Source organism: Acyrthosiphon pisum, chromosome A2 (genome assembly GCF_005508785.2).
Source record: "Acyrthosiphon pisum isolate AL4f chromosome A2, pea_aphid_22Mar2018_4r6ur, whole genome shotgun sequence".
Lineage (NCBI taxonomy): Eukaryota > Metazoa > Arthropoda > Insecta > Hemiptera > Aphididae > Acyrthosiphon > Acyrthosiphon pisum.
The window spans coordinates 69,230,990-69,248,833 of NC_042495.1; the positions used below are offsets into that span (position 1 = coordinate 69,230,990).

Genomic DNA, 17,844 nt, shown 5'->3' on the forward strand with positions numbered 1-17,844 from the left:
TTTGGGAGGTATAGAACGCTTAGGATATTCGTACCCCCCGGTATGAAACTTTGAGAGGTATAAATATCCTAGGATATTCGTACCCCCCGGTATGAGATTTTGGGAGGTATTGAATGCCTAGGATTATCATACCGGGGGTATATAATTCCTAGAATATTCATACCTCCTGGTATGAAATATCGGGAGGTACAGGTTTCCTAGGATTATCATACCGGGGGTATGAAAAAACTAGAATATTTATACCCCCATGGAGGTATTATTATCCTAGGATATTTGTACCCCCGCTATATAATTTTGGGGGGTATAAATATTCTAGGATATTTGTACCAGGGGTACAATTAACCTAGGAAAATCATACCCCCGGGAAGTAAAATAATTAGGAGGTATCATTTTCCTGTCACACCCGCGACACTGCGGTCACTGATGGTTACCGTATCCGTTACTCCGGCTTCTACTCGTGGCAACGGCGACGAGACAGATAACGGCGTCTCGATCCAGCAGTCATCTTCTGCAGTGGCAGGTGGCATCAATGCCAAAACATATGATTCAGCTCGTGATGGCGAATCCGTCGAAACTGGAAACTCCGCGGACGTAACAAACAACAATCCAATTTCGGGAGCATCGTCCGAAGAATTTTCACGGACGACCATATTAGGTAAAGACATAGATCTCTTGAGCTGCACCAGCAAACTATGGACATCGCTGTTATCCGACGGTTTCAGTATGTTTGATCGATGATCGTCGACAGGCTGTACCATCAAGTTGGGCGTGGATAGCAACTTGATATCTGACGACTTCTTGTCTTGAACATTTGACATATTGATATTTGTTGATTTAGGTACGTATTATTTATTAAATTCTTATTGTTTAGTTATACCACTCAAGTATAAACCTGAAAGTTATTTTATTATTTAGGGGGTGCAGGTTGGTGGGGTTGGATTGGAATTGATTGATAGTGGATTTCCGCCTATGCGACCTGTTTGTTTCGCGAAATAAATTATTACATCCTATGTGATACGATTTTCGAGTAGGTAGGTATTATCGTGGGCTAGCGTGGTGTAATGCGCAAGTTATACGACGCTTATTATCGCTACCGATTTAGTTGCGGTACTGACCACCCAAGGCATGCTCAGTCGGTTGCACTTCGTCAAGGAATTTTGTAATATAATTGAAAACAAAGTAATATAATTAATATTAATTAAATTAAAGTATTATATATAAATTAAATAGAACTATAATACATTATGATAAATGAGCATACCCATACATCGAAGTCAGCATTCGCCACTGCTATATAGTTACTCCATTCAGTATAATAACCGTATAAACACCATTTTTCGTTTAGCAACCCCAGTTCAACGACCCTACTGAGGAATCGACCATAGGTATGTCTGCTTTGTAGTGAAGACACTGCCCACCAGGTAACATTCTTGTTGTGAATAGAAAACATATACAATTTTTTCAAAATATTTCCATGTGTTACGTAATGTCGTAAAATTATAACTATGTGGAAGATTGTGTACTGTGTACTCAATATGTGAATTTATTTTTTGTTTAATTTATGAACATTTATAATATTAATTACATCTGGATAAATATTTATACTATTAACCTAACCTCAGCTGACTTATCAATCATTTAAAAAAAGAATTAACTTTAAACGCTTTTGATCACATTAATTTTCTCAATTTTTTTTTTTAATCCTTTAAATTAATAAATAAGAGTTTTATAAATAAGTATTTAATTTGAGTATAGATTTTTTTATAATGTACCTACTGAGCACTTATACTACATATACAGTTTTACGTATACACGTTTATGATAACTCTCGGTTGAAACTCGAGACGAAGTAAACTCTATTTATCACTATTTGCAGTTCTAAAACTATCTTTAACAAACTGTATACTCGCTATTATAATACAACTGTCTGCATTGGAATAGGTTATTAAATTTTATTCAACCCTAAGGCATCCCCAGGGATTTTAACATCAGCACGTGGTGTGAATAAGTTCGCATATCATCGTGTACGACTGTATATATAGTGTATACGCAGGTACCCACATGAAACCTACCTATATTATAAGTAGGATTCACCACCACAAAATTGAATATATCTTTTACCTTTGTCTGACTTAACGAATTTGAAAAGCTATGTTTTGTTTAAAATTCAAAATGTTCAATCTTTAAAAATACAGTGAATCTTGAAAGCGGACGTGTAAAATATGTAATTTATTCATGCTTTTATTAGATAGATAATCACGACTTATTTTAAAATATTTTTAAAACTTAAAAACTTTAATTTAAAAAAAACTTTTGAACGTTTAAAACACATAACACTTAAGTAATCACCTACAATGCATTACAGTTAATGATTTTACTAATGTCATTAGGTACATTTTGAAAAAAAAAATATAAATAATAATCTATGTTGTAGTGCTCACGAAAGTGATGCAAAAACAAATACATAGTACATTTTCCTTAAATGGTTTTCGCTTCGATGAGTAATATGGGTACGTGTATTATTTGTACGACATAAATATAATGACCTTCAATTTATCAAATTACTAGAACTTTGTCTTTTAAATTGCAGTCCAATCCACCTCCCTAAAAAAAAAAAAAAAAAAAAAAATATATTTCTATAAATAATTTAGATCGTTTTCCTGAATAACAACTTTGGTAATTATTACTACAAAAGCTTATAACAGTTATAAGTTATAATATAAATTATAAATAAAAATTATTATACTAATATTATACGTCAAAACCTATTTAGGTATTTACTTACTAGCCAACTACTCTTCATGTGCACTGATTTTCGATTGTTGAACCCGTATAATGTGGACCTAAAGGAATACTGAACCTTTTTTTTTATTGAATTTATGTAGGTATCTATTTTGGAACTGAAACAATAGAAAATTGATTATGTCATCATTTTAGCAGATATACCTACCAAAAGGTATAAAAAAATTATCGCTTTCGCTGGAAATGTTCTTTGTAGATTAAATACTTGTGACGTCAATAGTACCTAGGTACGTATTGTATAATTTAATGAAAACAAATAATATCATAAATCTTTATTTGGTTTCTAATATTATGTTTTCATTATCAAATATTATAGGTACTTAGTAAATCGATACTTATACAGTAGGTATACATCAATGATAATGTAAGAACTTTACCTATGTGCTTATTTAAAAAAAAGTAACACAGTTTATTGTTTTCATAAAAAATGTATTAATGGTTTAACTGTATGCACCACAAAACTCACAGACTTGTGATAAAAAAAAAGTGTTGATATATAATTGTAAGCTAAACTGCTAAACTCTCTCTATATAATATATTATTATTATTATTATAAAACCATCAAGGATAATAACTATGGTATATACATAATATTATGTATTTGTTGTTGGTTGATTTTTCAAAATAACGCAAACAATAAACTGTTAACCATAATCTATACTTAACATTATACTACAGAATGCTATTGCTATAACTATAACAGACCTTGTTGCACTAATATTCACATTGTGGTTTTAATGTTTGTGTACACCGCAATGACTATATTATTATACCATAACTTCAAAATTTGCGCAGTATACCATTACCTGTGGGCTGTTATATCATAGAAATTGTGTTTTAGCTTTGCTGAAATATAGCAACATAAATAATTAACCCGGAAAACTCGGCGGGATACATTTAATTTAGGAAACTATATTTGTAGAGGGCTCCAGTCAAATAATTTATCATACAAATTAAGGAAAATGCATACGTGTTGTTCCGTTTGAAACCGATTTACTTTATTTAGCTTTTAACATTAATTCAAATAAATAAAAAAAAAGTTGTAACTAACTATTATTAATTATTGTATAATTGTACGGTTGGTATTGGTACAATTTATTATATTTTATTAATATAATATGTATTAATTAAGTGCAGTTAAATCTCGGATTAGATCAGTTAGTATCCACCAAAATGTTGATACAATACGAATTTTATTGAGATCATATTATAAATTATATCTTACTATATAATATTCGTAAATTTGTCTTAAATTAGTACCCATTTAAAACATTATAGTAATTAATTAAAGAACATTTTATATCTCGTAAATTGTCATGTCACGTATTCTCTTAATTCTCAAAAGAAATGACATTGCGAATTTCACATAGTTTGTCGAAAAATTGTTTCACATTATCTTCGAAATTAGACAAGTGTATACTACTGGAAATGCGCCAAATTCTGCAGTGGATGGCGGTAGTAGATTCACGGGCAAATGTTTTTTTTTATTTCTTTTGGAAACTATTCATTTATATATTTTTAGTTCGAATATCAGATCACGTGATATAACTGATGTTCAGTCGTCATTAATTGTTTTGGTAAAAATATTAGTTTTATTGAATGTTAAAATATTTTTTACAATCTTTAAGTATTATTACGGCGTTTCCAAAGTCAGATTTTATCTTCAGTCTATATTTTTTGTATAATAGTATACGAATACAAAACGACTACTGTACATTTAAAATGTAATTATAAACCATAGATCTATTAATAAATATTGATGAATTTATGTAATATTAATGTATAATAGTTTATTATTGTACCATGTAAATCTAGGTACTAAAAAACCTGAAAAGCATACAGAGACCACCCACTTACTACATCACAATATTAATATAAAATGATAAGGTATCCATAGGTATCGTAGGTATTCAAAAATATAAATATCTGTTCACTGTATAATATACCGTTTATAGAGTTATTTAAAAAAAAATAAGTTACCTAGGTATTCATGGAAATAATTAATGATCAAAGTTTTTGAAGTTTTAAGCATTTATTGATTATGGGTAATGAATAAATATGAAGTTTCTCATCTCTCAAATCTCAATACCTTAAGCCACAAATCCAATTAAAATAAATCCCAAAATATAACATCGTCATAATATAATGATATTAATAATATTGGTGGTTCAACCGATGCACCCTAACTTCTCTCCCGTGTATAAACTACCGATTTTCTCAGCGTTCCACTCACTCAATCGGTCTTTATGCGTAGTCTCCAGATGTGCTACGAATTATTGTCAAAATCGTCCGCTTGACCGTTTAATGCGTCTGGCTAATGAGTCCTCTAAGCAGTCATCTGCATAGTTTATGATCGTTTCTACTGAAACCAAATTTATTTGCAACATTATACTATATTTAATATAATATAAATTATGGTAGGTACTTCTGATTTTTTAAATTATTTTTGTAAGCATATGAGAAGACATCGGTTATCGGTAAGACAAACGTCCATATACTTTGTGTTCAAATATGAAACAGCCTTAAAATTTAAACGTGAAAACGCAGTTTTATTTTTAAGAAATTCGTAAAATATTATTTTTAAATCTTGGTAAAGCAAATCAATTTGAATTACTTACATTAATTCAAAACTTTTTAATTTTAAAAATTTCTTAGATCACCGTTGTGCTTGCTAAAATGATTTTACTCTTTTTTTGTGTGTGTGTGAACCTATTGAACAACAAAATAAGTAAAGGTAGTAAATCATTTCTTAGATGTTGAGAAAATACATAACCAATCGGAAATATAATTAAGTGAAGTTAATAAACTGTTTTTTAATATACACCTAACAGAAAATGTCAATGAAAAAAAACAGGTAAGTGGATGTCGCTCTGCTGTACAGTAGATTACAAGTGGGTCTTTGTATAATGGTTATATTAGACTTGAATTCAATGATATAATATCATTGTATAAGAAAAACGATTCTGGGCGGAGACGGTTTGTCAGTCTAGATATTTTATATTTTGTTATTATTTATTTTATCATGTAAGTTGAATTAATATTAAAATATAATAATTTTTTGTTCGTTTCTATGGTGATAAACAAAGCGTTAGAAATTAAAATCCCATTTTTAGCGTTTTTTCGTAATTTTTCGGTGTTTTTCCCGTGGCATTAAATAACTATTGATAAAATCGAAAAATGACCTCTTTAAAGCACATATTAATTCAATTTGATAAAAGATAAGGTACTATATGTTAAAATCAAAGCACTTCTTCTGGTAGAAATTTTGTATACAGAGGTATATGTATATAAAAAAAAAAAATAAACACCATTGTAATACCAATAGCTTCCTCGCTCTTCTCAGAATCTAAAAAAATAAATACCTATATAAAAATATTTTGCCAATAAGTAAGTACATAATGTAATTTTGTATTTTTATTTTGTATGATTACCTATAGATTTAATATTAACAAAAAATGTTTTTATGGGTTGATTGTACCATCGGTAAAAAAGTCCTCATAGATAACGTCATGTCTGTTTTGCATTTATACAGTACTTTTCTTTTATTTCATATTATTAACATTATATAAAAATGTCCATTGGATCAAACAATTTTTTTGTTAATATTTCAGGTTTTTCTGTACGTCAAATTTGCCAAAAATACTTTTACAAATTTTGGCATCTTTATTACATAAAAATCATCGATAGGTATATTCATTATATTTAACTTTTATGTTACTAGAATTACTGGGAAGTGGAAACTGTGTTTAATGCACAATTTACTGTACTAAAACACATAATTAATAATAATATTCTTTTATTTATTTACTTTTTTTTATTGAAGAAGAAACGCTCGATGACGGGACCATTGGCGTAGTTTTACGTGAGTACTTAAATAACCTTTATTACGTTTACACCACCGACACGGTGAGTAACATTTTATAAATATTCCTAGGTATATTAGCTGGTACTCAAACTTCATCATTGGTTGATACTTATATCTATACTTATATATTATTACTAATATATCTATTCTATATACTTATATATATTTCCATTTTTCACTCCAAATATGTCGTAAAAATTTCAAAACCACAGAATATAAAAAAATGTAGGTACGTACCAACCTATCTACCACTATATTAAAATATATTATGTTTAGTTGAGAAAGGTAAACTTTTTTCAGACACAAAAACAAAAAAGAAGTTTTTGACAGTCGTCTCTGTAATGTCAAATGAAATGAAAAAAGCTATATTCGACTAGATAAAAAAAATACACTGAAGCACGCCGATTTATCGGAAGTTAGAATATATTGTAAGTAATATTTGTGGTTATATTATGATAGTAAGAAAATGGGGGAAAAAACAAATCAGCTCGGCGGATTATATTTTACACCTCGAGCGGGGTGCTTACGAAAATGGGGAACGGGTTACCGTATTTTCAGTGAAAAAACCGCTCATTCTATTTTCTAACTGTACCTGCATGCGAGGCAATAGCCAAGACAATTTTTTATTTTCGTCTTTGGAATTATAATTAACGGGGCTTAGAAACTTAATCTAAAACAAAACCTAAACTATGTAATCGACCAACAATTATTTTTAAATATTTTTATGTTTCTGTCGTTTCATGATCGAGGCAAGTTTGAATATTTTTTCACCATGAAAATCAGAGTAAGATATTTTGGAATATTAGAATCGCAAAGAATAAAACGTTTTTCACGGAATAGATATGTTGACATTACGTAAAAAGGTCCCTTTAATGATAATTTATGACTAACACCGAGTATAACTCAAAAACACAGCCAATGGCCGTGGGCATCAGAAGTTTCCTATAAAATGTTCCTTATAGAATCTATTAGTCACGAGACCCCTAAAAACACGAATTTATAAACATAAAAATATAGGTAACTGTAATATTGTTGTTTCGCGAAATTTGATTAAAAAAAAAACTTTACATTTCTAGCGTTATACTTTATTTATATTTTACGATGTACCTCAGCATAATATTGTAGGTACTGAAAGTGTTTACGCACTTCGAAAATCAACCTCTTATATCGTATCTCCGATGAGCGCATCGCCGAAAGAATCTTTTCGTTTTCACGATTGTGGTGAAAACATAACAAGGTTGTCTCATTAGGTGTTAGAAGTATACAATATTACTTATAAGTAGTTCCAAAAATACTGTAACCAAAAAATCTAAAAAAGAATATAAATTATGAACACAGTTTTTTATAGGCATTTTAAGTTTAAATTTGGACGAAATTATATATTTAGACACTGAATATTGATTTTAGTTATTCTGTTGTAATTTAAAGATATATTATTTCGTGATTACATGAAACTTTTAATTATTATATTTTATCAAAAAATGATATTTTCAAATACAATGTGTTCACAAAAATTAATTCAATTTATTGTCTTAATTATATCAAAATAGTAAAATAATAATTACTTTAATAGCAATATAAATATATCATAAAATATATTTATAGTAGTATAGGCTGATAGACAGTCTTCCGTCAGAATCGTTTTTCGTATGCAATGATTTATCATTGAATTTAAATTTAACATAATATACATTACTGTTTATAGTGTTTATATTGTTATGACGAGGTCCTTTCGACACATGCAGAAGATAGTGGTCACCTACTTTCCATATACTGTGCAAATGTACAACAATATTTGTACTTTCATATAGATTTTGTATTACAATCCACAACTTATGATCATCAATATAACATATAATTTAAATTTTAAACTTTAAATCTATAATTATTAATTTTTGGGTAAATATAATATTTAATAGAAGTACTGTAAATGATTTGCGTCTCACTAGCTCGGTGATTACCAACCTTTTTCTTGAAACCTCCCCCCCACCTTTTTTCCTTGTGGTATAGGCGAGGCTGCCAAAACTTCTTGCGTACCTATTACTTCGACAACGCCGTCATCGTTTATTAATTAATAACAATTAGTGACATACAACAATTTACGAAACTCTCAGGAAGTCGGAGACTATTTTCCTTATACGCTATAGTGAATAGGCATGTAAAGGCTCCGGGCGACCTGAGAATGCAAATTTAGTTTTTAAACTGCGTTAGCCAATTTAACTGTACTAAAGTCATTTTGTCATTTTCGTCTAAGTAAGTATTTTGATTGGAAAATCATATTGTTAGTAACTCCACTTCTTTTCAAAGATTGAGGATACATAGAAGTTTTTTTCACACAAGCTATACAATTTAAAATAGGAATATCCTTTTTTTTTTTTAATAAAAATGGTCTACTTAGTAGTTTTAAGAATATTATACAATTTTATTAATTATTGCAAAGTTGTGTGCCATTTAATGAATTCCCTTAGGCACAGAATAATTATTTTTGTCATGCTTGCACCAAAAGTTTAGTTTTCAATGACGGTTGAAGCGTTGGAAAGCGACCTTTTTCCGTCCAGCGGATGTTAAAGTGGGAATCCCCAAAGTGCCGGGCGGCTAAGTGGAAATCCAAAAATTGCAGGGTGGTAAAGTGGATATCCCAAAAAGTGTAGGGTGGTAAATTCTTAATAGTTTCTAAAAGCACCGGGAAAAACAACATAAAAATTAAGGAAAAACGGGAATTTTTACGCAAAATCGATTTTGGTTTTTGGGGTAACTTTAAAAAAAATTAACGTATACATATGACATTTTCACTGGTTGTTTATATTTGCATTTTCTAGACACGATAAAATTTTAAAAATATTTTGATTTGTTTTGAACTGCTTAGGAACATTTTCAGTTTACAATTTTATTAATATTTTTTTCTATTAATGTCAATACAACTTTATTTATTGGGTAAAAAAGTTTGAAAATTTGATATAAGGCTCCTACTATATTAATGTTACAATGATATTTGAAAAATATTAAAAATCATTAGTCACAGTTTTTGTTTATAAGCATTTAAAGTTCAAATCTTGACAAAATACGGAAAATCCATGAAAATTACCAAATTATTTTGAGATGAGAATACATACAATTTTTCTTTTTAAATCTAAGATTTGAAAATGTAATGCATGATTATTCATAAGTTCGTCTACCTTTATCAAAAAAAAAAAAAATGTCTACAGGCAAATTTTAATTAAATTTTTATGAGCGTTTGAAGTGCATATGTAATATATACATATTTATTATATTTTTGCAAGATTGGATATTCACTCGATTTCTCATGTAGGGATCTTATTATTTTGTTGTTATTCAAAAACGAATAACTGTAGATACATGACATTTTACTGAATGTTTATATTTTTTATTTCTATACACCATACAATTTTGAAAATGTTTTGACTCTTTTTAAGATGTTTACTGACATTATCAGTTTTCAATATTTTTAGTTTTTTTTTTCTATAAATTTCGATAAACCCACTTGTAACCTACTGTATACCAGAGCGAAATCCACTTACCCACCTTTTTTTATTTTTATTTGATTTTAGTATAATAATAATTATTTTTACTGAAATGTATACCACGGTCTTTACAAAACATACCTACATTTTTGGTTACATTATCTTATATTCATATTGTTATCTCCATGAATGATGCTTAAAATAAATAATCCCAAAATATCGTTTCTTTCATGAAATATTGTTTTTTTATAGAATTATATAGTCTGGTTGTTGCATAGATCCTTGCATTACTTTTGCCGTGATCGATGATTGTAAAATCGTGACAGTAGAAGTATGTGTGGCTCGTGCAGTGGGAAATTTCAGTCTTGGGTGAAAGTGACTGAAATAGCTCACTTCCCACCATTACAACACAATCTTGTACTATAAAATATACTGTAAGATGAATATTATAAGTTATGCCAGTTGCCTTTCGATTTGTCTATTAGGTATAGCTTCCACAGCAGGTAAAATAAGCGTTCGGCAATAGTTTCAAACGCTGAATTAAAAGTGACACTTTGTTGGAAGAAAAAAAGACCTTTATCATTATTATGTTTTTTTATTAAAAAGTCACAAAAACGTAAAATACTTTTGTTAGTTTTATTTATTTTTTTATAAAATTGTCATTCGTTGTTGAAGGCAACAAGTAGGTAACAAGTAGGTAACAAAATTATTTTTTACAAATAAGACACGAGGGAGTTGATCAACTGAATGTTATTTAATTTTTTTTCTTGAACATTTTATAATTTTTTAAAACTTTTATATTATACACGCACGCAATAACAATCTATGCGACTGTCAGACATTGCCGGGGCCAAATAACGACCGTACTGAATCGGGTAATTGGCATTGATAATATACGTCATGCGATAAGATAAAAGCAATTATATATATCATTACTTTTGTCGCTAATATTGCAGTGGCGTGTAAAAATATTATATTTACATAGAGAATAGGCTCTTTTAGTCGTATATCGAACACTGGAAAAACGTAATATAATTTATCACGCACAGTTATAAATGCCATTGCAATAAGTTATACATTTAAGTGACTGAATGGTTTCGGTTTCAACTTAGCAATACCGGTATTAAGAAATTTCGGTTTTGTATACCGGTTTCTAAAGTATTTTAAGGGGCTATGTCGTCTATACAATTACCTATCATTCTTTGTTCCGTATTGTCAATTGTCATATATAGTATTTGCTAGTAACTTTAATTTATGTCATTAGTATTTATAAAGCAACTAATAATTTTGCGAATAATGAAATGTTTATCAACAAAATTAATTATAATCTCAATTTTATTATGATTATTAATTATGGGTATTAATGGAATTTACGTATTTAAAAACACGTCAGTTTAAAAAAAAATAATGGTTTCCAATTTTTTACGGTTTCGATTTTAAATTTAATACTAGTATTCAATTTATTTCGGTTTCGCTTTTAAATTATAATACCGGTATCCAATTTTTTCCTGTTTCGGTTTTGACTTTAATACCAGTATTCAATTCTTTTCGGTTTCGGTTTTAAAACAGTTTATAACGGTTTCTGAAAATGGTTTTGAAAACGGTTTCAAGCCTTGCATGGAGGTGACCACGTCCAGGTTGGGAATCTTTGCACTAGCAGCACGCAAATTATCGGATATTGAATTTATTACCTGACTAGTTTTCCTTCTTTGTGGGCCCAAATACAGTATGCACCGTATGTGATATAACGCTCAATTAGTACATTGTCACATATATATCTATAGGTATTGCAGAGTAGATACCTATTATCTATATAATATATATATATATATATATATGAATAATCGTAATATTATGGTAACAATATAAGCTTTGTACATCTTCCGTTTTAATAGTATGCCGATTCCCCAGGTGCTTCTAACGAAAAATTAAAAAAAAAAAAACATGACAAATTAATCGGTCATTATCGAAATTTGAAATAATATGCGTATTTAGGTACGTAGATAAGTAGGTTTATACCTAGTAGCTGCCTACTTGTGAACAGTTATTCACCGCAATTCCAAGTGCCGGCACAATATTGAATTATTTAAAATAAAACATATTTTATTTACAACTTTATCAATATAGATGATTGAAAACATTTACAATGTGTTTTCAATTAATTATATACGGTTACAAGATAATATCATATAACATACTTTATAGTATAATTTATAGCTTATATAATAGGTATAATGTTATTATGATATATTATTATAGTATGTATAAATATTTAGTTAAAAATAATAATTTATACTTAAAATAATATACATTTTCAATAATATAATAATTATTATATAGGTACATTTGACTAGAAAATGTCATTTTTATAATGGTACGAGGTTTTTAAATTTTTGTTTGGTACGGGAATAAATAAGAATCAAAGTTTAGTCATCTATTTTGGTTTTATAATATTTTATACACAAAGAACAAAATTCGTTTTAAAAATATCAACAAGACACAATAATATTATAATAAATCAACTTTTTTAAACTTATAAATGTCATTTGCAATATTATGTGACGTAGATGGTGTATTCTTTCATTCGGAGGAAAATTTCAAACAGACATATTTAGTATAGAACGGAGTAACGGGCAGAACACAATATTAATAGTATAACAGGCTATATTATGCCGGTAGTATATTTGTTACACTTTGGGTTGCTGGAAAAGTATTAATAGTCTACTTGGGCTGGACCAACGCATTCTGATAATTTACACAGCGTGCCACAAGTATAATATTATGATATATGACTTTTAAGTGATTTTCGTTTATTAAAACTTTTAAACAAATCGTTGAATTGCCCCAACGACGTTTGGGAACTATATGTACGTGTAAATTATACAATGTACTAATGATATGGAGACGATTCCAAAAACGTATGCGCATTCAGATATAAATCCCTGTGACAACAGGTGTGTATATAGACAACATGTTGTTTTGGGTATACCTAAATGCGCGGTGTTTGGGAGATTGATTGAGTACAGAGAGTGAGATAGAGCGCTAGTAAAAAGATACTAGGAAATCGTTCGTCATGGGAATCGTTTTTATACGATCGTTTTCACTATTTCGTATAATATAAGGAGGGTACTGATGCATACTTCGAGCTAACGTCACGGGATTGTAAATAATAATAATAAAATTAATAATCGTATATTGTAATGTTATTATATTATTAACTTTATGCACGCGGTACCGATTGATCCAGTGATTCTGTTGGTAACGGTTTGACGGTCGATATACTCATTCCGTTATAATATTATCATTCAATACATTATCACTTATAAGGGGTGATTATCATTAAACCCCCACGCCCCCTAAGAAAAAACAACAGTGTCCCGAAAAGCTCAAAAGTACATTTGTTGGATTTTTTTATAGAAATCGGCACGAACGGTGCACAAAAAGCTATTGGTTTTGTTTGGAAATTCAAAAGTGAGAGGAATTGTTCTGTGCTCGTCGTGCATAATAATAATATGCTGTCGTCGTGGTCGGGTGTTCATCGTGACGCGTGAATAATGTTTTGAACATGTTTTACAATTTTGGTTTTTTAAATGCGTAACGAGAAAGGTTGATAAATATGGGTGGAAGATGAGGGCTGCAGGCGAACCGGTGATGTCTTATTACAAGGCGTACGGCTGGGTGCCGGGCCTGGGCGGCTGTTTGAGTAGGCCCACGTAGCGGGCAGCGTGCCGGCATTTGGACACCACCTCCTCCTGGACGAGCGAGAACGACATGGCGATCAGGACCAGGCCGAACAGCAGGTAACCGCAGCACGCGACCAGCTGAAGCTGTCCGTTTTGAGTGTCGGTGCCCTGGAACGATTTGCCCGGTACCAGGTCGCCGAACCCAATTGTGGACAGCGTGACGAAGCAGAAGTACGCGCCGTCGATGAACGTCCAGCCCTCCCATGCGGCGAACACGGCCGCGCCCAGACAAATGTAACCGGCCAACACGAGCAACACCAGGGCCACCGGTACGCCGGGTGGTGCGCCGTTGCGCCTCTTGTTCGGCCGCTTGCTGTTGGTCGCGGCCACTGCGGCCGCAGCAGCAGCCGCCGCCGCCGCAGCAACCTCGCGGTGATAGTGTTCGGAGGCGATGGCGGCGGGCGTGGTGTTTTGTCGCCGGTCCTTGTCCGCACCACCACGCCTCCGCTGCTGTTGACGGTTGCCGCTTAAGAGCGGCACTCGGCTGGGCGTCCCGTGTGCTCCACTGTACATTTGGCTGCGGAACACAAAACGATATTATAATAAAAATTTATGAGAAAACTTGTATTTAATTTCCAAGTTTTTTGATCGAGCAGCAATTTTTTTTATTGATAAACTATACAATTAAATGAAAAAATCGTTTGGGGAGAGACAGTTATTTTATGGGTCGATATCATCCTGTCTTATGAAATTCAAACGCTCATTAAAATTGATGTGACTTTCCGCTAAACTTTTTTTATATAGTATATAATATAGTTATATAAACTTTTGAAGAACCTTGTATTACATTTTCAAAGATATAATGTGTACATTTTCTTAGATATAAAAACAAACATTTTTAAGAATTTCTATATCACATAATAATTTTCAAATTTTCACGATTTCATGGCATTTTGACACAATGCTCATTAAAAAATATTGTGGATTTACGCTCATATTTTTTTTTTTTTGATCTGTATAGGTCTAGTAATAACGTATGATGAAATTTAACTTATTAAATATAAGTACATGACGTGTATGATATCTGTATCTATAATAATTAATTATTATCATAAAGTCGATCATTTGAAAATTTGTTTATTACCTATTTAATAAATTTAACTTTTTTCATTTTATCACTTCATGGGAGAATACAAATTGACATACTTTTTGAAAATTTCCCGGAGAATTTTGTCCGTTTATCGGCTGTATGGGCGCTGTGCCACTACGCGAAAATAATATGTCTACAGCACACATATAAACGCGTCAAGCACTAGCACTATCAAAAGTGTCAAGTACCTACCCATATTATAGAGCAGGGTGCGCACACTCGAAAAATACAATTATTTATTGACGCGACAGATGTCACGTTACTGAAAGCCAGCCGCAAGTCTCGCAGACCGGAAATATGTATTTGAGAATGTAATAGCTATCCTAATATATATAAATAAAATATTCTATACTATGTATTAGATAAAATAATATGTACAGAAAGCGCGAGATACCGGTGGTTTGTATAACGTGTCGTATAGTATGATTTTAAAGAAATAATTTCATCGATACTTGATCTCCCGATATCCGATAGTGGTTTCAGTGGTGGTTGAGAGGATGGTCTGTATAGTGACGGTCCAATCTTGTTTGTGCGAGTTCTTTTAAGGGTTCAGATCGAGCGGGAACAACCCATGAAGCTGTATTTATTAATTTATATGGTGCGAGGAAAAGCCTCAATATGTATTTGTAGAGCAACGTTCCCCGTTAGAGTTGTATAACTTGACACTTACACGTGTCATGTTTTTATCGAATTTGTGTGTAAATTAAAAACATGCATATAGTTATATATGTATAGTTCTCCTATTATGGCACTGTAATTTTCGCAGCTATGATTGTAAAGTAGGATGAATCTATTTGCTGGTGAAAAAAAATGCTTTCCTAATAAAATTGTAATAGTGATAAAAAGTGGTGATGTGTAGTACTTGAAGAAAAAATAACACAATACAACTTATTATTATTGTGATATTCCGAGACCCAATTTTAAAATTACACAAATCGAACATTATAGCTAGGTACCTAGTGGTAAAAGTTATTTATATTAGAATTATATGATAAAAAGATAAAATGATATAATTATTATATAATTAGTATAATATGTATACCATATATATTATATTGTTTTATGGTTATAATTTAAAATATAGTGTTAATAATTGTACTCCTCCTCCTTTAACTTTTAATAATGCATTCATTAAATTTATGAATTTTGGAAATATTAAGCATACTTATTACTTATCTTGTGATTTGTAAATTACTAATATTTACAAATAATAAAATACCTATATTTATTATTTATAGATTAATATAAATGACTAGGTATAATTATTAATGTTCACATTAATATATAGTGTCCATATCAACCAACTATATCTCATGGACCTATCATCCGTTGTACATAAGTACATTTTATTAACTTAGAAACTATAATCATTCAAATTTAGACTTAGATACATCAAAATGTTCATAAAAATTGTCTGCTAATAATTTACACTAAAAAAAATTAGTTTTAATAAAGAATTAATTTCATTCCCGGGCACTTCTTAAAACCAAGTATTTTTAAATAATAGTCCTTAAGAATTCTTTAAAATTCCAAAATTTAGAATTTGAATAAAATATGCATTATTAAAAAAAAAAAACGTGTGCGGGCATGCTGGGTAAATAATAAATATCATATATTATATCCTGTATATACTTTTTTAGATAAGTATAGGTCTGAAACTACTATATTTTTTTTTAGTCAGCGTGTAGGATTATGCTCCGGACTTACAGATTGAGCATTTGATGAAAAACTGAATTTAAAATCTTTTTCTGAATGAAATAGGACTTTATTTTACAAGCTACCATTTTTTCTTAAGAAACTGTTGATTTTAAATATTTTTTAAACTTAAATTAAACCAACGCGCTATGTTTATCTATCTGGTTTTAAATATATAGTTTTCTACACAAGCTGATCCATCAAGCATGCTTTTAAATATATTGCCAGAAAATATTTTTGAATAGGTATATAGGTTTTTCTGCTATTTATTTGTCTTGTGGTAGTATAAGTAGTGACTAAGTACACACTTTTTTCCAAATGAGAACCTATTTTTCTTCTGTAAATAAATTATGAATCATTTTTCTTAAAATGTTAATGTATCTAAATAGAAATCTAAATGAAAAGTTTCTGAGTTATAATTTAATGATAATATAGTTAGTTAGTTGTAGTCCTTAATAATGGTTTTATATAAAATATAAAATATATGTAATATTTACTCTAGTATAGGTACCTATATTATATTTAAACTCAGACAATTTTTATATAAACCTACTAAAATGGATAATTATATCATTATAGTTATTTTTGATACTCGATCGAATTTTTCCTTGATGCATCAATATGAAAAAAAAAATTTTTTTAATAATTTACAAAAAAGGAGTGTTTAAAAAGTTTGAACCAACAGATCTAAGGATTTTAAAATATGGTGCTAAATACCTACTTACTTTTAAATTATAAGATTATAACGTATGTATAGCCCTATAGTATTAGGCAAATTCAATTAATTCTCCATAACTCGTAGAATGCGGTAGATAGTAAAAAAATATAATGGTTGCTTTCTTGCTTACTGCTTACTTAGACAATGGGAACTAATATTACTATTTACTGATATAAATTATACTATTGCCATATTATGCATGAATAAAAAAAATAATTATACTGAATGCCTTTTATGTAAATAGTATTCTCGTTACAAATATCTTTCAGAATTAATTTAGACTGCGTAAATTAAATTGCATTGCATCTAAATCATTGTGAGTCAATATCGCGCAAAACCCTTGACAATGGATATCTTATGCTTATCAGTTATCACCGTGAAATAATAATAATAATATAATATTATCTAAACGAGCGAATCGTACGGCGGTTTATTGTGCGATCGATAAG

General features: G+C 30.0%; 2 protein-coding genes across 3 annotated transcripts in view; both read right to left on the reverse strand.

The window, feature by feature from the left end:
* Positions 1-9: 9 nt before the first annotated feature.
* LOC115034231 lies at positions 10-3,887 on the reverse strand. The gene is made up of 2 exons (XM_029490373.1): positions 2,786-3,887; positions 10-2,604 (listed from the first exon to the last, which is right to left on the reverse strand). The coding sequence occupies exon 2, from the start codon at positions 816-818 to the stop codon at positions 387-389; it is 432 nt and encodes a 143-aa protein (XP_029346233.1). The 5' UTR covers positions 819-2,604; positions 2,786-3,887; the 3' UTR covers positions 10-386.
* Positions 3,888-12,009: 8,122 nt separating this feature from the next.
* LOC100167612 (TWiK family of potassium channels protein 18) overlaps positions 12,010-17,844 on the reverse strand; it is a 147,989-nt gene continuing 142,154 nt past the window's right edge. Inside the window, exon 7 of one of the 2 annotated variants that reach the window (XM_029490356.1) lies at positions 12,010-14,409. In XM_029490356.1, the coding sequence (XP_029346216.1) occupies positions 13,809-14,409 (601 nt within the window). In that variant the 3' untranslated portion in view covers positions 12,010-13,808. The remainder of the gene's footprint in view (positions 14,410-17,844) is intronic. The other variant, XM_029490355.1, reaches the window with a different exon arrangement.